Source organism: Panthera tigris, chromosome B1, assembly GCF_018350195.1.
Source record: "Panthera tigris isolate Pti1 chromosome B1, P.tigris_Pti1_mat1.1, whole genome shotgun sequence".
In the NCBI taxonomy this organism is placed as follows: Eukaryota; Metazoa; Chordata; class Mammalia; order Carnivora; family Felidae; genus Panthera; species Panthera tigris.
In genome coordinates, this window is record NC_056663.1 from 161958459 (window position 1) to 161982441 (window position 23983).

The following is a 23983-nucleotide window of genomic DNA, read 5'->3' on the forward strand; positions in this document are numbered from 1 at the left end:
GTCAGGGGCCATGCACCAGGCACTGTGCTTTGTGACTTACTTCTGTTATTAAATCTGGAGAGCAACCTTGTGAAGCAAAAGCTATGGTTGTCTCTCTTCAAATGTAAGGTGAAGTGTTTTCCCCAAAAACAACCCTCAGAAAAGAGGGTGTCCTCTTATGCTTGAGTCCTCACCAACACAATCCCCCATCGTGGGGATTACTCTATTTTAAATCACGAAGTAGTTTACTGTTTGGGCATTTGTGGTATTTTGCCCATTTTGCAGGTGAGGAACCTGGGACTTGCAGAAGTTAAATTAAGTTGCCCCAGGTCACCCAGCTGGTAAGTGCAGGCATCTATTTTTATTCCCATACTCTCATTATTAATCCTACTCAGATTCTTTCTTTCACCTTTAGAAAGGTTTCAATCCAGGGTGTCACTGATCTTTTCCTTCTTCTTGTTGAGGTTTCATTCTAAAAGCAGAGAATATCAGAAAATGGATATATATCCAGTCTGGAGCCATGCTTTTATGGGTAGTACTAGGAGGGTCTAGTTCTAAGCCAGTGTGCATAGGATTCCCTCTGGTTCATCCTTGCCAGACAATCCCCCTGCCTCCCTTTGCCATTGATGGAAAGTTCATTGCTTCCTGAGCCAGTCCCTTGTCTTGGCTGATGGCTCTGTTTGTGAGGAATTCTTATCAGCTGAAATTGTCTTTCCTGGAATTTTCAGTCTGACTGAAGGAGATCCAAAAGTACCTGGATTTGTCTCCCTTCCCTCGAACTCCCTTCTCCTCCCCTCTCCTCCTCTGGCCCTCCCCTTGCCAATGAATGTTTCACTTTAGAATATTTTTAGATTTATAGAAAAGTTGTCAAGATAGTAGAGAGTTCTGTATATCCTCACTATATTGTTAAGATCTTACAGTACTTAGCAAAACAAAGAAGCCAATATTGGTACATTCTTATTATTAACTGTAAACTCCAGATTTTATTCTCATTTCACCTAGTGGTTTTTTGTCCCCCTAACATTCTTTTTCTGTTCCAGAAACATTTTGTAGAATGTTCCTCAGTTGGTATTTATGTGATGTTTTTATTATGGGGTTATGTGTTTGGGAGAAGAATACCACAAAAGTGAAGTGCCATTCTCATCATATCATATTAGGGGCACATAATATCATTTGAGTTTATCACTGGTGATGTTAACCTTGATCTTCTAGGGTAAACTTCTCCTCCCTCTTCTTTCCATACACAATTTTTTAGAAGCAAGTCACTATGTACAGCCCACACTTAAGAAGAGGCGGGATTAAGCTCTACCTTCTGGAGGGGGCAGTATCTACATAAGTTATTTGGAATTCTGTAAAAAACATCTATCTGTTCTGTATGTATGCATGCATCTAATTCATAAGTTTTTTGGAATTCTGTAAAAAACATCTATCTGTTCTGTATGTATGCATGCATGTATGTATGTATTTATGCCATCACTTATTTATATCAGTATGGCACAAAGCACATTTATTTTGGACTTTGAGTTATATAATCCATTACTAGTTTATTTTCTTGCTCAAAGTGTTTCAGCTTTGGCCACGGGGAGGCCTTCCAGTCGTCTCTTGTGTCCTTTTGACATGCCCCATCCTTTTGCTTTTTATGGACTTCCTTACTCTCTGGCACAACAAGATCTTCCAAGTTCTTCTTATATTTTCCCTACCTTATCCCTAGAATCAGCCATTTCTCTGAGGACTCCTGATTCCTTTTATTTGAGAATGATGTTAGAAACCAAGATCTGACCCCCGGCTGTGCTCATTGCTACCAGAGTGTCATTACTTCTAGATTCTCACAGTGGCAGAATTAGGAAATAGATGTATGTATATCAGCCCATGTCATACACATATCTATGATATTTCTCTATCTACATTTGTTTCTGCAGGAAAGCTTTTCTTTTTTGAGCATTGATATTTTTCTGGGTAGCCAATAAGGAAATATGATTCACTACCTACTATCACCAATGATAATTTTTTTTTTTTAAAAAAAGGAGAAAAAGGTGAAAATGGAGACCTTGGCATAAATATGGCTTAAGAACTGAGCCGTCGCTAGTCACATCATGTCATTTCAGAGATGAAGAGATACGAGTTCACTGGGATCCTACGAGGTTAAGGAGCTAGTTAGTGGTACAGTCAGGTTTGGATCTGGGTGTTTGAAATGGAGTCTCTATTTCCACCACATCACATGCCTCTTTAAGACTGATTAGCAAATATTCTTGGCTTTGTATTCAACTCAATAATTAGCTTTTGGGAATGCTTGAAGCAGATTAGAATGTAATTTTAGAAATTAGGGTGCACAGGTATTACCTAGCTAACAGAAGTTTGCTAGAGTGTCATTAGTGAGGGAGCTTGTTCTCTGGCAATGTATTTTAGATCAACAACTTGAAAATGATGCTCTCATGGCCAGATGTTGGTGGGTAAATCTTTTCAAACGATTATGGTGATTACTCTATGTTGTTTTACTTTTTATAACTATCTTTTAAAAAATCCTTTTGCTCTGGGAAAAGACTTAAAAGGGCTCCCGTAGGCTAGATACTTGATGCATATACCTGTTTTTTAGAAATGGGATATAAAGCAATGAAGAAATCTGCTTAATGTTATCCAAGATGTTGGTGATAGGGTAAAAAGGAAAAATGAAAGCTGTAGCCCCCATGGCCCCACTTCTAACAGGCCAACCACACAGCTCCTTTATTATAAATTGCTCTGGGCAGCTTGTAAAGCAAAGAACACTTGAATGTTTGTCTCCAGAGACTCCTGAGGCAATAGGACGGTCCTAGGATGTCTTCAAATGTTTCAGCCATTTCCTTTGAGAAGTGGGCGTGTTTATACTTGGTAAATCATGTCTTGTCACCATGTAGCAGTAAAATCTTCCTGTTCTTTTCCATTTGAACCTATTCATTCCAAAGAGTTATCATTTTGTTTTTGTTTGGTGCATTGTGAACATCCAAGTTTTTTAGTGGAAATAAATGGTAACAGCTGTTTTTCGTGTACCAAATAATATAATTGTGAACCTTAACCTTGAGACGATATATCCAAATTTTTCCAGGTGTGGAAATGACTTGACTAGAAAAGTTCATTTTGGAGTAATCATCCCCATATAGAATCACATCCAGCTGCTCGCCATCAACTTCATTCAAAGAGAGAACATTTCTATAGGCCATTTTTTTATTCCAACACTCCCTTCATAACCTGGCTTTTCCTTTTAAAATATTGCATTTTCACACACTTAAACACACATGCACGCACGCACGCACACACCCTAAAGTCTCATCTTTCTTCTCTTCTGCTTTACTCTTCTCTGTAGCTGTGCCCACCATCTAGTATACTATATATTTTACTTCTTTAGATTTTTAATTGTCTGTTTCACCCAACTAGACTGTAAGCTGTGTGAGAGCAGGGAATTTGTTTTCTTCACCGCTGCATCCCTAGACCCAGAATAGTACCTGGAATATAGTAAGTGCTTAATGAACCCTTTTGAATGAATGGCATGAAAGTTGCAAGTTGTAGTCATTTGCTCCCTGATTTTAATATAAGTACAAGTAGTTGAGTTTTATTTTATAGGATTATTTTATACTATAGGTTAAATAAAACATATTATTTAAAATGGGGATTTATCTGTTTATGAAAAATCTCAGAATTTGTATGAGACATGGTATAGTTACTTGGAAGTTATTAGGTGACTCCAGAAATGCAGTACTGTTATCATATGCAAGGAATTTTGAAATTCTCTGCTAAATATCACTCGTGAAATTAGTGGAAGAGCTAAAAGGAAAAAAATTTTAAGTTTTAAGATAAATTATCTTCAGATCCACCCAAAGATACCTTGAACCTTCAGTGACATTGCCCAGTTTGATCCCTTATTCTATTCACCAGATTTAGCAGAAAATGACTTTTCATTGTTATAAAAAAATCCTATGATCCAGTAATTGCACTAGTGGGTATTTACCCAAAGAATAAAAAATATTAATTTGGAAGCATATATGCACCTCTATGTTTATTGCAGCATTATTTACAATAGCGAAATTATGGAAGCAAGCCAAGTGTCCACTGATAGATGAGTGGATAAAGAAAATGTGGTATATATACACAGTGGAATATTACTCAGCCATAAAAAAGAATGAAATCTTAACATTTGCATTGACATGGATAGAGCAAGAGACTATAATGCTAAGCAAAATAAGTCAGTCGGAGAAAGACAGATGCCATATGATTTCACTTATGTGTGGAACTTAAGAAATAAAACAAAGAAAGAAACCAAAAAACCAGACTCTTAACTATAGAGAACAAACTGATGGTTACCAGAGGGGAGGTGGGTGGAGGGATGGGTGAAATAGGTAAAAGGGATTAAGAGTACACTTTAATCATGATGAGCACTGAGTAATGTATAGAATTGTTGAATCACTGTATTGTACACTGAAACTAATATAACACTGTATGTTAACTATTAGGAATCAAAATGTTAAAAATTTAAAGACTACATGAAAATAAAAACAAACTTTGATTTTGGAATTAAAAAATCTATTCTCTAAAAAAATTTTTTTAATGTTTATTATTTATTTTTGAGAGAGAGAGATACAGAGACAGAGTGAGAGTGGGGGAGGATTAGAGAGAGAGGGAGACACAGAATCCGAAGCAGGCTCCAGGCTCTGTCTGAGCTGTCAGCACAGGGCTCGACATAGGGCTTGAACTCACGAATGATGAGATCATGACCTGAGCCGAAGTCAGACGCCCAACCAACTGAGCCACCCAGATGCCCCTAAAAAATCTATTCTGACTACTATTTGCCAAACATAGAGAATATTAAAAAGAATATGCTGTAAAATTTAAGGCAATTCCTCTGAATGTCAGCATGTGTTTACATATATAGATGCTGACATGTTTTTGTTTTTAATCATTGCTTTAAAAATACATTTTTTAATTTAAAATTCTAGTATCTGAAGTACTTACACTTATAAAACTAATGGGTTCTTACTTGTTTAAGCAATATGTGAGATTATATAAAAGGTTCTGCAACTTGACTAGTGCAGTGTTATAAACTATATCATTCCAAACAATCAATCTAATGCCAAATCTCTTGCAGCTTTCTCTCCAGGACAAGAAGCAAACAAATAAAAGGCAACATAGTCAGTGAACATCACAAACTTGTTTGCAAGATATCTTTGGACTGATGCGATGCATAAATTACATCTTTGTATAAGAATGATGTATTTTCATATTACCACCTTTTATTCCAGAGCATTGGGGAGTCAACCATGTCTGTTGTGTTAAATCAGCTGCTGCCCATGATGAAGCCTTTGAACCAAAGGACCAACAATGATTACAGCCCTGAAGAATTGTTGATCCTCCTGATATATATTTACTCTGTTGGTGGAGAGTTTACAGTGGACAAAGACCTGGGGGAAGCCGAAGAAAAAGTGAAGAAAGCATTGGCTCAGGTCTTCTGTGAAGAGTCTGAATTGTCACCTTTGCTGCAAAAAATCACAGGTGAGTGTTTAATAAAAAATACAGGACATAAAAATCACTGACACAGAAAAGGGTTTAAAAATAAAGGCATTTTAGGAAGAGGATGTAACCATGTTCATTGGAGTTGTCTGGAATTTTACGAGGCCTGATGAACGCTAGCCAGCCTTTAGGACTAGGTTTTCATTTCAGTGTTCCCCCCCCTCCACCAGTTGTAGTGAAATGGCCTTCTAGTTGCCTGCCACAGCTCCTATTTTTAGAGCCTTGTTAAAATAGCAAAATTCTCACGGGGTATAATATCTTTAAGAAAAAATAAAATGCAGGGAAGCCTATTCAAAAAGGTTTCTGTTGACATATTTTCTTTGAAATAGTCATTTCAAGCTTTAAAAAAACACACACCGATGCACAAACCTGCCCTAAGATGCTACCCAATGTCATAGGATTGAAAATAGCAATTTTCAAGAGTACTTTCGTACTTTTGACTTCTCATCTTTCGTTTTGAATCTGAATTAATTGGTAGTATCTCAAATAATATCTAAAACATACTATTAGTGGCTGATTTGGGGAAAATATATAGTTAAATATCACAAAATGTAACCATTTTACTATGATGTAACTCATGGAGACATTCATTTCTGTGTTTCTTATCAAACTCCATATCATTTATGGGCTTTTTTTGTTTTTGTGGGTTTTTTTGTACAAAGTTTATTTCCATTGGTATGGATTGAGCCCAGGTCTGTTTAAGAGTGAGAAATTGTTGAAGCTTACATGCAAAACTTAAATCCTTTAAAAACCTACCGAGTTCCCATGCATTCATGAATGTGTGCGTATTGGTGTGTGTAGACCTCTCCATTCAGGAAGGCTCCACGGAGGCACAGTATGTATTTTCCAACTTTTCCTCCTGTTGCCTGTTGTGCCTCCCTGACAGAATTTTCCAGATGGCTCAGCAAAAGCCTGTGTAGTTGTTGACCTTGGTGCTCTATGCACGTGTGCATACCTGCCGACCTTTTCTGCGTTTGGTTATGGCAAACAAAACCCTGACAAGACGGAAACCCAGTGAAGTTTCCACAAAAATAAAACATTTTCTTGCTTCGCATAGAACCTATCTGCCAACTGAAAAACGTGCTTAAGGAAAACTTGTGGAATTCGCTCACGTTTCATTAAGTTATAGCACTGTATGTGATTACGTGTGTTTGTTGGGCTATAAATGAAGATTGACTTAGAAAAGTTTAATATGGTTTATATAGTGCCTTGAATAGTAGTTTGATTCAGAGTAAATTTCAAAGCTAGGAGAATTTAGTTGGAAATTATTCTTAAAACGCACAATTTCAGAAACAGACAACAAAGATGGTTTGTTTTAGCTGAGGTTATTTGGATGGCTTTTCTGTAACGTTAGTATGTTACTATATTATTTTGGGAATTGAAATCATGCTGTAAGAGTATTCATTTAATATTTGTTCAAGGTGTTTATTGACCCAGCATTTCACTCTTTATTAGTTTCTCTATTTATGATTGCTTAGGATATTGCATTTTCTTGCTTTTAAATGTGATTTCACATTTAAAAACACTTCTGTACATTCATGCTTGTATCAAGGAAATGAGTAGGTTTAGCAAATGAAGCTTCAAAATAAGAATTTGTGAGAGTTTCAGTATATTTAAACAATTTAGAGACATTATTTTGCAATACAAAGTATACATTCCTACCCAGATTAACTTTGCATGTAAAGTTTAAACAGGGTGGATAAGATGCACTATTTAAATTTGGCATAAGTGAACTTACCAGTGTAATACGTATGTGTTGATCAACCTCTGTGGACACCAAAAGGCTTTATTTATGACGATAGACTTTTCCTTGGCCATAGATCTGCCCCTTATTAAGTATGTTGGCTAGTCAGATGTCCTGAGAAGTGTACTGCTTATGTTACCAGGTAGCTACTGACGAGACTCTTTATATCTCAGGACAAAAAGCACTAGGAAGGTGTTGGAGTAGCCGTGACTCAATCTTGTAGAAGAAGGTGGGATGTTCCAGTATATATTGAAAGAACAGAATTGCCTTCCAGATTGCCTTCCACACGCTTGGCCTGTTGTGGATCTAGGTTGACCTGGCGTTTACCATGAACTTGCAGACAGTGTTGCGTTTATGTTATTCCAGTTTATAGTCTTGGCTCACTTGTTACTGTGTGGTGGAATTTCTTTTATGCCTTGTGCACGTTTTGGGGTTGGTTACATTTGGTTTAAAAGTATTATTGAAAGCAGGCAATTAATCAGTAGAATTCCACATTTTATATTGTAATTTTACTAATCTCAATGTTGAGAGAATCAAGAAAACAATACTTTTTCTGTACTGAAAACTCAAGTAGGGGATCATCACCCAAAAGTGAAAGGATCAGGATTTGGACCCAGGTGTGCTAGATCTGGAGCCCAGGCCTTTAAACAAGAGATTCTAAGTCTGCCACAGGCTCACTTCCATAACCATTGCATTTATTATATCTTGTAACTCACGCTTGCTTACACGTACTGTTGTATGCCATGCATGCTCAATCATTCCATCATGTTATTTTATGAACGCTGAATTAATATTTGGTTAATAATGTAGATATTGGCCTGTGCTTTTTACTCTGTCTATAACAGCTGCTGATAGATGTTTCATCCTACCTTCCTATTTTTGTGCATGTATCCTCTTTGTTTCTGCATTGCTATGAAGAAATGAAGATGTTATTTCTAGTCATTGAACTCTATTGGCTGTCTAGCTTTCGAAAATAGGAGTAGCAAACTTAAATTCTTTATCTTTCAATAATATCTCTTGATAATAACTGCCCTGTTTGAAGTTCATGTGTTTTATATGTTGAATATGTAATTTGCTTTTGGCAATTTCTTTCATTTCTCCCTCTTCTCCCCTTTTATGGAAAGGACAATGAGAAATTGTAGTTGGCAAAACAAACCAAAACTTAAGCATGGTCAATGGCAGCATACTATTTTCCTTTTGATAGCTATGTTTTAGGGAGGGTGGTGGGCAAAAACTCTCTTTTCTACTCACACAAAATAACCAGGACTGGCTCTCTGAGTGTCAGGAGTAGAATCTGTAAAAAGAAAATTGGTATGGCCTGAAAATGTCAGTTAGTGTGCTTTCTGAGTCTCGCTGAGTTCAAAGAGAATATCAGTTTCCAAATACGCTAGTGTTTGCATAGCAGTCACAAGAGAAAACAAAGGAAAACCATTTGAACTTTCTTCAGAGAATGAAGTCAAAATTCTAATTTTAAAGATCTGTGTCAACTTGGAATGTCATCATACAATGGGGTGTATCAGATAAAGCGTAGAGCTAAGCTGTAGAAATCCTTGATTCAGAAGTCCCGGCTCTGTCATTTCCTAGCAGTGTGTCTTAGTCAGCATATCATCCGTCTTTGAACCTTGATAATAAACATAAGTGCCCTATTGACCACTCAGTGAATTTACTAAAAATAAAAGGATGCTATACCTGTGAGTTAACTTCCAATCCATACGCACTGTAAATAAGTAGCTTTCTCCCACTGCTGTTGTTATTTGTATAACATCTAGGTGTCACGTAGGGCAGTGCTTCCCAACCATATTCCCATTGTGACACACATAGACAATGAGTATGTTTGCATAGTGTACCCAGGTAAGTGGACAGAACTTTTTCATCAGAAGCAACCACTCCCAGGAGCTTTGACCACTTCAATGCCTCCCTACCTGACCTGTGAACTGAGATGAAACAGCTTGGCACACATACAAGCTATGAGGAGCAAATTAGTGCTCCTAATCAGGTGTGTTGTTCAGAAGGCTCTGGAATCAGAAAACAAAGAAAAAACAAAACTTGCATATAGTTTTGACACCCAAAACCCCAAATGGATAAAGGACCTGAGTGTGAGACAGGAAACCATCAGAACCCTAGAGGAGAGGGCAGGAAAAAACCTCTCTGACCTCAGCCACAGCAATTTCTTACTTGACACATCTCCAAAGGCAAGGGAATTAAAAGCAAAAATGAACTACTGGGACCTCATCAAGATAAAAACCTTCTGCACTGCAAAGGAAACAATCAACAAAACTAAAAGGCAACTGACGGAATGGGAAAAGATACTTGCAAATGACGTATCGGATAAAGGGCTAGTATCCAAAATCTATAAAGAACTCACCAAACTCCATACCCGAAAAACTGGAAAGCACTCTTCTTAAGGACACGGGGTAGGTAAACATAATCTAGTGAGCTTTCAACTGGGTTCCCTTGCATCCCCCAGAGGAAACCTAATAAAGGAGAGTTTCTTCATCAACTTCAAATGAGGAAGCAGTTAAGAATTTGTTTTTCCTTTTTTTAAAATGTTTTATTTATTTTTGAGAGAGAGAGAGAGAGCGAGCATGAGCAGGGGAGGGGCAGAGAGAGAGGGAGACAGTGGATCTGAAGCGGGCCCTGCGCCAGACAGGAGAGAGCACGATGTGGGGTGCGAACCCATGAACCGCAAAATCATGACCTGAGCCGAAGTCAGACGCTCAACCGATTGAGCCAGGCTGGTGCCCCAAGAATTTGTTTTTCAGTGGGTTGTGGAAGATACCTCATGGTACTTTCAGATCTACTTTCCAAATGGAAAGCATTTTTGTGCCCTTAACCATAGTGAAACAAAGCCACATTCTACAACCAACAGTGAAAATCTCGTTGCAATGATTTATGACAGCTTTCCTCTTTTGAAAAGCTCAGGTAAATACAGACCATATAAAATTATTATTGCTATTCGTGTCTGCCACTTTATTATAAAAACTTTCATCTCTGTTACCACAGGCAGAGACATTTTAGGATGTTAGTGGAGATATATCTTTCAAACAAAGCATTTTTCATAGTTGGCCAAGTGCTTTTCCCAGCCTTGTAGAAAGTTAGTCTTCGTAATAAAATATGAAGTACTTCCAAACAGAAAATTGTAAAAGATGAGGAGTCAACAAGAAGTTCTCCTCTTACGCTTCCTTTACTCTATCACCTCTGCACTTTTTTCCTCATCTCACGGGTTTACCTCAGTAATTAATCACATTTCAGACTATGCATTTCTGCAGATTACTGCTCCTAAGGGCACTATTCCAATTGAAAAATAGTTTTCAAATTTTCAAAACTCGTTCCCTTGAGAAGTGGTTCCTTAGACCTTCAGCATCCCTCCTGGTTTGGCAATGACAAGGCTGTTGCTATAGTAACTGGAAGAGTGATCCTAAAAGCTCATCACCAATCTTCACGTTACCCACACTTGAATGAAAACTTTAGCTCATTACAGTAGGTGATAGTGTATAAAACCATGATTACAGAATTCACCCATTCAGCTGAAGGAGTTCAGGAAGTAAGGTAAAATTTATTTTAGAAGAGATTCTACCTTCATTCTGATTTATGGATTCTCAGTTATTGTGGCGTTTTTAGACTTTTCATTAAGGTATACACCTTCATCTCTACTGTGTCAGGTTTTTTTTTTGTTTCAGGGCTGTCAAAACAAAACAAAACAAAAAACAACTTTAAGACTGTTGTTTTCTATTATGGTTTGCAACACTCTTTGGTATAATAAGGTCTATTTTTCCTCTTGATTTCTAAGATTTCTGCTGGAAACTCTGATGAAGAACACATGTCTGCCCTAAATCTCTCCCATGAGAAATGTTGGAACTGTTACATTTAGTTTTACTGTCCAACATATTAGAATAGTTAACCACAGCACATATTACAAAACAGCTATATCAAGTGAGGTTTAAAATGTTTATTTCATATTTAAAATACATCATAAGCTATGTAGAAAGATATTTAGATCTGCCTATTAAGGTAGCTAACCAGTTAAGTAATGTTGCTAAATACTAAGGGATCACTACAAATTTCTTTCTTAAGTACTTAATTTTTTTCATGTCACATTGTAAAAACTCTCATTCTTTTTTTTTTTTAATTTTTTTTTTAACGTTTATTTATTTTTGAGACAGAGAGAGACAGAGCATGAACGGGGGAGGGTCAGAGAGAGGGAGACACAGAATCTGAAACAGGCTCCAGGCTCTGAGCTGTCAGCACAGAGCCCGACGTGGGGCTCGAACTCACGGACCGCGAGATCATGACCTGAGCTGAAGTCGGCCACTTAACCGACTGAGCCACCCAGGTGCCCCAAAACTCTCATTCTTAACTAAGACACTGGAACAGATATTCTTGCATTAATGTGTATATATGCACAAATGTATAAGTCGTACTGTCCATCTCACTAATTTTTGTGTGTGCACATGAGGTCAATAGTAACAATTGTTAACGTGACAGATGGAGATTAATTATTGCTGATTCTTATTAATTGCACATTACATGGGGTATAAATTTCTCAATTATGAAAGAGAAAAAATGGAGTGCATGGAGTACAAGAATAGTTTTCTTGAACGTGTAGCATGGATGAAATAGGAGAGATGGGGTCATGTGGTTGAAAAGAGTACAGCTGTGAGGGGTGCTAGTTTTTACTCCTAAATACGCCTGTATCATAAAGCTAGTATGAAGGTTAAAAGACAAATATAGTAAAAATAACTATGATTGAAATGACACTCAAGATAAAAAGATGTTAAATGTGATATCAAAAACATAAAATGAAAAAAGAGAAAAGAGAGAAACAAACCACAAGAGACTCTTTATGACAGAGAACAAACTATGGGTTGACAGAGGGGAGGTGGGTGGGAAATGGGCAAGATGGGTGATGGGTACTAATGAGGGCACTCGTTGTGATGAGCACTGGGTATTGTATGGAAGTGATGAATCACTGAATTTGACTCCTGAAATGAATATTGTACTGTATGTTAACTAAAATTTAAATTTAAAAAAGAAAAAAAGGAGAAAAATGGTCAACCCTCCCCCCCCCCAAAAAAAAGAAAATGGAGTGGGGGAGAGTAAAAATGTTGAGTTTTAGAACAGGATCAAACTTAAGTTGTCATCAACTTAAAATAGACTACTATAGATACAAGTTGTTAGATGTAAGCTTCATGTTATATGTAAGCTTCATGGTAACCACAAAGCAAAACCTATAGTAAATACATAAAAGATGAAGAGAAAGGAGTATAAACATACCTCTAAAGAACGTCACCAGTCAACAAAGGAAGACACCAAGAGGAGATGAAAGGAACGAGGAGGAGCTACAAAAATAGACAGTAAACAGTGAACAAAATGGCAATAAGTAATACTTATCAATAAGTACTTTAAATGTAAATGGACTAAATTCTCCAAATAAAAGGCATAGAGTGGCTGAATTGATAAACAACAACAGTAACAACAAAACCAAACAAGCAAACAAGTAAACAGAAACAAGACCCCTGTCTACATGCTGCCTATATGAGACTCGCGTTAGATGTAAGGACACACACAGATTGGAAATGAAGGAATAGAAAAAGATATTTTATGAAAACAGGAACCAAAATAAAGCTGTAGTAATTGTACTTACATCAAACAAAATAGACTTTAAAACAAACTTTAAAGAGACAAAGATGGACTTACATAATGATAAATTGGTCAGTCCATCAAGAGGATATAACATTTGTAAATATTTATGCACCTGACACAGATGCACCTAAATATATAAAGCAAATGTTAACAGACCTAAAGGAAGAAGTGGACAGCAAGACAGTATGGAATTTTAATACCCTACTTACATCAACAGATAGATCATCCAGACAGAAAATCAATAGGGAAATACTAGCATTAAGTAACACATTAGAACAGATGGGCTTTACAGATATATGCAGAACGTTTCATCCAAAAGCAACAGAAAACACATTCTCCTCAAGTGCATATGAAACTTTTCAGGGTAGATCATGTGTTAAGCAACAAAACAAATCTTAATAAATTTAAGAGGATCAAAATAACTTCAAACATATTTTTCCAATCAAAATGGTAGGAAACTAGCAATCAATTACAAGATGGAAACTCAAAAATCACAAATATGTAGAGGCTGAACAACATGCTACTGAATGACTAGTGAGCCAATGAAGAAATCAAAGGAGAAATTTTAAAAAAGAAATTTAAAAAAAATACATAGAGACAAATGAAAATAATATATCAAAATTTATGGGATATAGCAAAAACAATTCTAAGAGGGAAGTTCATTATGATGTATGCTTCAAGAAATAAGACAAGTCTCAAACAATGTAATTTCAGACCTCAAGGAATAGAAATAGAAGAACAAATGAAGTCCAAAGTTAGTAAAAGGAGGGAAATAACAAAGATTAGACTAAAAAGTGATTAAAAAGACATTAGAGAAGATTGGTGAAACTAAGAGCTGGTTCGTTGAAAAGGTAAAGATGTTTGACAAGACTTTAGGTAGACTCACCAAGAAAAGAAAAAGAGAGGACTCAAATAAATAAAAGTCAGAAATGAAAGAGGAGACGTTACAATTGATACCATAGGAATACAAAGGATTATAAGACATTACTGTGAACAACTATATGCCAAAATATTGGAGAACCTACAAGTAATGGATAAATTCCTAGAAACGTACAATCTGAATCATAATGAAACATACAAGACTGAATCATAATGAAATAGAAAACTGGAATACACCAATTACTAGTAAGGAGGTTGAATCAGTAATCAAAAACCTTTCCCAAAACAGAAGTCCAGGACCAGACACCTTCTCTGTTGAATTCTACCAAACATTTAGAATTAACACCAATCCTCAAATTCTTCCAAAAAATAGAAAAGGAAAGAACTCTTCCAAACTCATTTTGCAATGTAAACATTACCCTGATACCAAAAGGAGACAAGGACACCACAAGAAAATTAAAGGCCATATAATATTCCTGATAAACTTAGATGTAAAAACTCTCAACAAATGTTAGCAAACTGAATTCAACAATACATTAAAGGGATCACATGCCACTGTCAAGTGGGATTTATTCCAGGAATGCAAGGATGGTTCAACATCCACAATGTGATACACCACATTAACAAAATGAAGGATAAAAATTGATATGATCATCTCAATAGATGCAGAAAAAGTATTTGGCAGAATTCAACACCCATTTATGATAAAAATTCTCAACAAAGTGGGTAGAGAGGGAATGTACCTCAACATAATAAAGGCCATATGTGACAAGTCCACAGCTAATATTATACCCAACAGGAAAAGCTGAAACTTTCCTTTAAGATCAAGAACAAGACAAGGATGCATACCTTCGCTGCTTTCATTATATGTAATATTGGAACTCCTAGCCAGAACAATTAGGGAAAAAAGAAAGCATCCAAATTAGAAAGGAAGAAGTAAAGCTGTCACTATTTGCAGATAGATAACATATTATATATAAAAAACCCTAAAGACTCCATCAAAAAACTGTTAGAACTAATAAACAAATTCATTAAAGTTGCAGGATACAAAATCAATACACAAAATCTGTTATATTTCTATACACTAATAACAAACTATTGGAAAGAGAAATTAAGAAAATTATCCCATTAATAATTGTGTCAAAAAAAATAAAATACCTAGGAATAAATTTAACTGAGGAGGTGAAAGACTTGTTATATTGAAAATTATAAGACATTAATGAAAGATTGAAGAAGAAATAAACGAATGAAAAGATATTCTGTGCTCATTGATTGGGAGAATCAATATTCTTAACATGTCCATACTACCCCAACCTACAAATTCAGTGTAATCCGTAACAAAATTCCAATGGCATTTTTCAAAGAAATATAACAAATAATCCTAAAATTTGTATAGAAACATAACAAAACCAGAATAGCCAAAGCAGTCTTGAGAAAGAACAAAGCAAGAGGTATCATGCGTTTTTATTTCAAGCTACATTACAATGCTCCAGTAATTAAAACAGTATGATATTGGTGGAAAAACAGACACATAGGCCAATGGAACAGAATAGAGAGCCTAGAAATATACCTATGCATATGTGATCAATTAATTTACAACGAAGGAGCCAAGTATATACACTGGGGGAGGACAGTCTCTTCAATAACCGTTGTTAGGAAAACTGGACAGCTGCATGCAAAAGAATGAAACTTGACCACTATCTTACATATACACAAAAATTAGCTCAAAATAGATTAAAAATTTGAACATTAGATCTGAAACCATAAAACTCCTGGTAGAAAACATAGGCAGAAGCTTCTTGATGTAGATCTTGGTAATGATATTTTTAATCTGACACCAAACTCAACAAAAGCAAAAATAAGTAGGACTACTTGATACTGAAAGCTTCTGCATAGCAAAGGCAGCCATCAACAAAATAAAAAACACAATTTATTGAGTGGAGAAAGTATTTCAAATTATGTATATGACAAGGGACTAATATCCAATATATATAAAGAACTCATACAACTCAATAGCAAAAAAAAAAAAATCAGATTAAAAAATGGGCAGAATACCTGAATAGACATATTTCTCCAAAGGAGACATGCAGATGGTTATTAGGTGCATGAAGTAATGCCCAACATCATTACTCATCTGAGAATGGCAAATCAAAGCCATGATGAGATATCATCTCATACCCTTTAGGATGGCTATCATCAAAAAGATAAGAAATGAAAAGAAAGAGAATAAGGGAATTCTTGTGCATTATTGATGGGTATGTAAATTGCTGCATCCACTATGGAAAACAGTGTGGAAGTTCCTCAAAAAATTAAGAATAGAACTACAATATAAACCAGCAATTCCAGTTCTGGGTATTTATCCTAAGAAAATGAAAACACTGGCTTGAAAAGGTATATGTACCCCTATGTTCATTGCAGCATTATTCAGAATAGTGAGGATATAGAAACAAAGTGTCCATTGGCAGATGAATGGATAAAGAAATTGTGTATACATATATATACAATGCAATATTATTCAGCCACAAAGGAATGAAATCTTGCCATTTGTGATAGCATTGATGGACCTCATGGACATTATGCTAAGTGCAATAAGACAGAAAAATATCTCTCTTATATCCAGAACCTAAACAAACAAACACAAAAAGACAAGGTTATAGATATAGAGATTGGTGGTTGCCAGAGGTGGGGGTTAGGAGGTGGGAGAAATGGGTGAAGGGGATCAAAAGGTAAAAACTGAAAAGAAAAAAAAAGAAGATAGTACAGTGGGGAGAGGGCCTAATTTTTAATGCCTAAATATGCCCATAGGTATGTAACCTGAAAGTAAGTCACTTATCTTGTTTTGGATTCAGGATCCTCATCATAAAATGAGAGTCTTATTAGGTGACTCTAAGGTCTCTTCTTTTCCTACAATTCTGTGGTTCAAAATTTATATGGTTTTTATTTTAACTGAATCAGTATACTCCCTTCCCTACTTCTAAATCAGCTTCTCCCGCATACCATTCTGTCTTTTTTAGGATATCACTGTCATCTCAGGAGGAAAGCCATGGAGTCACTGACTCAACTTCACCCTCTATATGAGTTGGCTACTCCTGCAGTCCACCTCTATTGTCTTTGAGATGCTGTTTACATCTGTCCAAAGATGCTCTCTTATTCCCAGGCACATATTGGCCATGGCCTTCTCTTTATGCCTACCCACCCATTCATTATGCCATCTGATGCCAGGCTAACATTCTTTAATTTTATATTTTAAAATCTGTAAGGGTTTTCCTCTGCTATTGAAGTCAGATTTTCTCATTGTAGAAAATTTGGAAATAAAAAGAACAATGTAGAGGCCACATATAAATTTAATTTTATTGAGTAGTGATGGAAAACAGATTTTGCCATTTGCATTTAATCTTTTGTGAATTGCCTGTTCATGGTCCTTTCCTTTTTTTCTACTGTATTATTCATTTTATCCTTAATGATTTGAAATCAGAGCATTTGGATTATTAAGGTTATTAACACTTAATCGTGTAATTTGCTGATATGTTTTCCTAGTTGGTATTTGTTTTTCATATTGGCTCATCTGGGAAGTCCAAAATTAGAACTATATTTAGGAGAGTTGGGGTAGGGACTCCAACAAGTGTGATTAGGATTCTTTGCATCATCTTTTTTTGGCCTCATTCTTTCAAATTACAACTGTCTCTGTGGACCTCTCATCTCCCCAGGCCATTCCTGGCTTATGTCATTCCAGAATAGCAACCCAGGGGAAAAAAAAAAAAAAGGGGGGGGCTTTTCTGATCAATCCTAGGAAACAAAGCTGACTGAATTTCAACCATTGTCGCCAAGAGACTGGGGTTCCCTCTGGCCACATTGGGTCATGTGGCCATAACTGTTTTGGGAGATAGAAGGGAGGGAGGCAGGAGCAAGGATTTGGAGAAATGTACAGTGGACTGTGATTGACAGTCCATCATTGCCTCTTAGAATGGGGATTGGAGTGATTCTACAAGGAATCGGACTTACAGGACCGACATACTGACATATGCTTCTTGAGAACATTCACTGATAAACCAGTTTTACATCCTTAGAATTACAAAAATACAACTATCTTGTCTTCTGGCTCTGGTAAAATTTGGTATTTGACCTGTGAATGGAAGAAGTTGTCATTGACAACTGAATAAGTCATTTTGAGAGTAAGAATTTGTATACTGAAAAGTAATTGTCCAGAATTGTCACTAGTATCTTAGAAAACAGCATCAGAGCAACTATCAACTAAAGTAATTCTTAGACATAAAGCTGCTTTCACCATATGATTACCCCTCCACACTCAAGTACAGTAATTGTACCTATCGTTCATAGCTGCGTAATTATTTATATTTCTTTGAATATAAGCTTTAGAAGGGTGGGGATTGTCATTTGGATAAATTATAAAGTTCCATTTATGTTATATGTTCCTTAAACTATCTACAATTGGATTTTTCCTGACTTCAGAAATCATTTGTTCGTTGTAGAATACTTTAAAGAGCGTTTGCATCTTCACCAACAGAATAAAATTAAATATTACCCATAAACCCACTACCCAGAGAAAATATTCTTAGTATTTTGATGTGTATTTGATGATCTGCTGACTAGAAATTCAGATTCTGCATATGCCTCACAAGTAAAGGTATCAGGTAGGAATTTGTTTTAAATCTCTTAGGCAGTTTATCTATTAAGGTCATAGTGCCTAGAATAAGGAAGGTGTAGGTATATTGTCAACATAAGGTTTTTAAAAACTAACATCGGGAACGAAGTTGTTAAGAGTGTTCGTGCTGAATCCCTGTCCCAGGTTCTAGGAAACTGTGTCTCTCTTGAAAATAAAATTACCTTTAATCAGAATGTAAAGGAAGGTCCTATGAGACCAAAAGGGGTTCTTAAAGACCTATTTTACCTTGGGTAAAAATAAAAACATTTAGGTACAAGCAGTTCAGCCTACTATTGCAGCAGAAGAAAATTAAAAAGGGACACAACAGGCTGTAGGCTTTGGCTTATATTAGTTTATTATGTGAGAACAAAAGATTAATATTTAAAAAACCAGAAGGAGAACATATGTGCATAGCCATGGCGATAGTGATTTGTATTTTGAAATTTAGTTTTAAATGTAACCAAGAATGTAATTCCCATAGAAGCCTGACTTTTTCTGCCTTCATGTGTTGCCTGTTTATTCTGTCTTTAGCACCTGGACTGAATTGGTCCCAAAAGGAATGGTAATTTTCACTGAAGTGTTTATAAAACAAAGCCCCCTTCTCCTTTTTTTCCTCCTTTCATTTTAAACACAAGACATATGCCTGCACCTCTTCGTCAGGCTCTTGACTTGTTGCCAACCCAACAGAGAGCCATCTGGAACAGGAAACTGATATGATGCAGTGTTCATTAACAATTTACATTTTCCACCATGCAAATGTTTTGGGGTTTTAATTTTAGAAGCTGTGGTTTTGTCCAAACTATACTCTAATATAATTGGACTCTTTATTTCCTTATTTTTGTTGTGGTAATGAAGAAAAACAGTTAACTCTGGTTTGTTCTTTTCATACTGCATTTGGGGTTTCTTCACTACAAATCACCAGCTCGCAAAGAATTTAGTCCTTGGCCAAGAAAGGTTTCTTCCTAGTTAAGATGTAGTTGGACACTTCCTAACGGGGAGTGCAGACCCTTTCTGTCAAAGTATAGAAACCATGCACGAAGTAAACAAGAACACTTTAGTTAGAGCTCACAGTAAGTTTGGAAATGTCTTTGATGTACAAGAAGTGAAGCATATGTTTTCATCTATTTAAAAAGCTTAGAATGCTTTCTTCAAATGCTTAGAATTTCATTCTGATTTCAAGGCAGAAACTGATTTCAAGGCACGAAGTGATTCTGTAATTGTATCTTTTTTATTAAACTTCAATCTCTTGCTCACCATCCCCTTTCTTCCTTCCTTCCTCCCAATCTCACACATCTATGAGAGAAATCAGAAAGCTGGTCACCTTGGGACTAATATTCCTTATTACTTCACGTTGTTCTCCTTGAGAATGCAGAAGCCCAGACAAAATGACATCATCTGAGATGAGTGTAACCTTTTATTGCAGAAATGGATATGTAATGGCTTTTGACTTTAGAATGATTATAGCAGTTCAGAGCAGTGGCCCTTCCAGATATTAGAATGCAACTGCTGAAGCTGTTAGATGTCCAGAGAGCAATGTACAGAGTTCAGAACAGAACAAAAGCCACCAGGGTATATTCCTTGGAACTTCTTGGTGGTGTATGTGCAACTTAACATTGAAATATCAAATTCCTATTACTTTCCTATTGGTAGTATCTTTGCAGTTCTTTCTTGAGCCAATTTATGCCTACATTTATTTATTTCAAATTCAGATTCAACGTGAAAAATCAGTGAAAAAAAATCTGGGAGTGTGTGTGAGTGTGTGTGTGTGTGAGTGTGTGAGTGTGTGAGCGTGTGTGTTCATTGGCTTTTTTTAAGGCCACGGCTCTTGTTTAGAAGTTTGGCAGTGAAAAAAAAAAATCTGTATTTTGCTTAAAATAATAGAATAGCAAAAGTGGACATGATCATGCTGAAAAAAATCCGGGTCATTACTCTCCTGGGTAGGGAGGAGCTCGAAATGATTACCAAATAGTGTGCTACACCCACAGTATTCTCTGTGTCTGGACGAGAGCGACACATCCTCTGCACTGTACTTTTCAGAGCAGTTGAATGTCATTTTTCCGTGATCACCTTTTCACTCAGGAGGCTGCTTTATTCTTTCATACCTTTTGTTCCAGCCACAGGCTTTTCAGTTCCTCAAACACATTACAGTCCCTCTACACTTGAGGTCCTTGCAAAAGCAGTTCTCTCTAGCTAACTCCCCAACCACAAGCCCCGTTAACCCCTTCTTTTTTAAAAATTATTTTTATTATTTTTAATTTTTTAAAATTTACATCCAAATTAGGTAGCATATAGTGAAACAATGATTTCAGGAGTAGATTCCTTAATGCCCTTTACCCATTTAGCCCATCCCCCCCCCCCACAATCCCTCCAGTAACCCCTTCTGAGCTCAGACCAGACTGCAGGGCCTGGGGTCAGCCTCCTCCGACTCTCCACACGAGCTCAGAGTCCCTCACCTCCATCGTGTGTCTAAAGTGAACAGTTTGTTATGTATTTGTGCGCTCATTTGATTAGCGTCTGCCTTCCCTCGCAGACAATAACCTCCATCGGTTTTGCCCACTGTTGTATCTCGAGTGGAGGCTGTGTTTGGGGGCACGTGGAAGGCTCCTCAGGATTTATCGCATGAATGCGGGATTAGAGAAGACTCTAACTCACCTGCCCCCTTTCATCTGACACTTTGCCACTTGGCAGACATGTTGCAGCTTTACCAGAGGAACTCAGAGGTGGAGAGTAGAAAGGTTGGCTGAAGAAGAGAATGGAACACCAAAAGAAGCCAATGCATAGAAATGAGAGTTTTGAAATCCCAATGTTTGAAATGCAGCAAAGATAATATTTCACACAGTGAAAACAAATATCAGCCATTACTAAGGAGCTGTTGTTTCCTGTTTTAGGATCTTTATGCTACCAGATTTTAAAATTTGGAGGGTTTTGGTTTAATTGTTTCTTGCCCCCATTTCCCCTTATTTTTTTTTTTTCATCTTTATTGCTTTGCTCTTTGTCTCTTTTGTCCCCTCGTCTTGTTTTCGTAGCCAGCTACCAAGCATGCCATTCAGCCACGCCTGGGATGCAAAACGTGTTTATAAGCATAGCTTTTCAACCTCTGGGTCTCTCACAGCTCTTCTCCAACCTGAGTGTAACAAAAATGAACTTCGGCCTGTGGAAGGAGGCTTGGGGAGCAGGGGAGCTTCCTCTCAAGATGGCGTTTCTTGGGAACCCCGCTTTCTCTTCCACACAGCTCATGCTCTATAGTTAGGTGGGCAAATGATTTGTCCTACAGCGTATGGTGGCTTCAAAGGACCCATTATGTGAAGGAAAGTAAGCCGTGTATAGGCACCATCATTTGAGAACCAGGAGGATATAACCTAACACAATCTACCTTCGCCCCCTCCTCTCTTCCTTTTTTGTTTCTCTCAATTAAGATGCAAGAGTGACTTGGGCGTCCCTCCGAGGTCATGCTGAGTATAAGCAGTGCCGGAGGGACCGGGGAGGGAAGGTGTGTGTGGTCCTGGGGTTTATTTTAAGCGGGGAGTATCTCTCTTCCATGCCACAGAGACCCCTTAGTTTTGGCTTAATTTCCCTCAGACCCCCTCCGCATGATTCCTGGACAGTAGGAATACCTGTTGGGAATTTCCAGTTGTAGCCTCTAGCCAACTTCCTAGCAAATCTCTGCTCATCCGGCTTCTGTAGTCCTTTCTGGCTGCTCTCCCAAACCCTCCCAACCTGGACTGAACCATTTTTCCAGAAATGTTTTCTAAAACAATTTATTTTTGTACAGCATCTGCACCCCCACCCCGACCAGTATCAGGTCCTAAACCATAGGAGTCAATCATGAAATTAGCATTCCTATATTATAGCATTGTATTTTATATAAAGACTTAGAGTATATAATGTTTAATATAAAGTGGAGGAGAGTGTTTGCCCTTAGCCCCAAGTATCTCTTTGTCGCCTTATGTGTAACTTGGGGCCCCATCATTAGGCATCCATATCCATCGATAGAACCGTGAGCATGCGTCCTGGCTTCTGAGGTTAGCTTCTCAACAGCAGGAGTTGACTAGCCTGAGCACCACCTTTTGCTTTTTTCATACACATAGGAGAATATGTGATAACTATTTGTTGCCTACAACAAATTGGGAAATTACAAAATTCTAGTGAGGGAGAGGAGAATGAGAAAGGTTTTAGATCTGGGTAAACAATATACTTAAGAAGTCTTTGGTTTTCTCTTCCAGGGTTTAAGTAATTTTATTTCCATCTCTACAATAAAGTATTTTCCAACTGTGCTATATTTTAATACCATTTCCTATACCCAAAATACACCTCCTGCTCCCCATTCTTACCTGTGAAGCTCCCACCTATTCTTTAAGCTGTAACACATCATTGCCTTTCTTATTCCTCCCCTAATCTTCCCAACCCACAGTGACCCTTGTCCCTCAGTACTGATTTGTGACCATCCTAGGACACTTGTACTGGTGTTGCATCATACGGCTGATATTTGTACATGTGTGTTCTTCCTATGTGGTGATCTTGAACAAGCTACTTAATCTCTCTTTGCCTCCACTGCTCTGTCCTTAAAATGTAATATAATGTTATATTATATAATATATATAATACCTATCTCATGAGGTTGCTTTATGTAGCATTGAGCTGTATACAGCCATTGTTGGTTATCTCTTCTATCACATTAAGCTCCTTGAGGGCAGCAACCATTCATTATTCACCCTTGCATTCTAGTTCCCCTTGTGAAATGGTGTTGCTGAATGAAGAAAGGGATGCATACCGGGTTTTGACATTTTCATGATGCTCTTCATGTTTCCTCTTTTCCTTGACTTGGTTCAAACTGAATGGAGACTTTGTACTAATAGCTTACTTTTCAGGGTCTAGAACTGGTTCTGAGATGTATACGCGGTGATAGAAGTATTTCATAAGGATTCTTGTTTGTAAAATCTTTCTTTATAAAACTCTGTTTGCTGCATTGCAGAAAAATTTTTCTTCTATTCCTGAGAAGCCAAATACTATAAACAATATATCATCTTCTTGGCAGTAAATCTAGATATTCTTCCCCAAAGCCACTTTGCTCATCTAGAAATTGAGTCTCTTGTTTTTCTTTCACACATACATATTTGGAACTGAAATATATATTTGTTTAACTTCATAAGAAAAAACCATTTAACCAATGCCTAGTTAAGATGAACGTACTTTCTGTTCTCTGAAGAAAACCTTATAGTTGGGTTATAATCACCTGACCGTCAGCTTTCATTGGCCCTGCCAGGTATAGTTGGATTATCAGACACCAGTGCATTTGCTTACATGAGAAAAACAGCAATGATAGAGTTAGTCTCTCTTTCTCGAACACACTTGGTCCCATGTTCCTAGCACACCAACCAGTACTCATAGGAATTAATATTTATTTTATACCAAAAATGTCTAGGCATAGCACCGAAACTATATTGTGGGATGATCTAGCTCATTGGGCTCATAGCCTAAACAATAAATTAAGATGTTGGGCCTCTGAGAAGACAAAGCCCTATTCCAGCAATATTCTATTA

The 23983-nt window shown here is 37.0% G+C and overlaps 1 protein-coding gene and 1 long non-coding RNA gene across 3 annotated transcripts in view; one reads left to right on the forward strand and one right to left on the reverse strand.

The window, feature by feature from the left end:
• Positions 1–23983, forward strand: part of SCFD2 (sec1 family domain containing 2) — a 399407-nt gene that overhangs the window by 162082 nt on the left and 213342 nt on the right. For both annotated transcript variants that reach the window (XM_007075895.3, XM_042984540.1), the window contains exon 5: positions 5247–5496. In XM_007075895.3, coding sequence (XP_007075957.2) covers positions 5247–5496 — 250 coding nt within the window. The remainder of the gene's footprint in view (positions 1–5246; positions 5497–23983) is intronic.
• LOC122238040 lies at positions 6424–9397 on the reverse strand. Its single transcript, XR_006217014.1, has 3 exons — positions 8948–9397; positions 8510–8552; positions 6424–8168 (listed from the first exon to the last, which is right to left on the reverse strand). It is a non-coding gene; the product is annotated as an uncharacterized LOC122238040 (long non-coding RNA).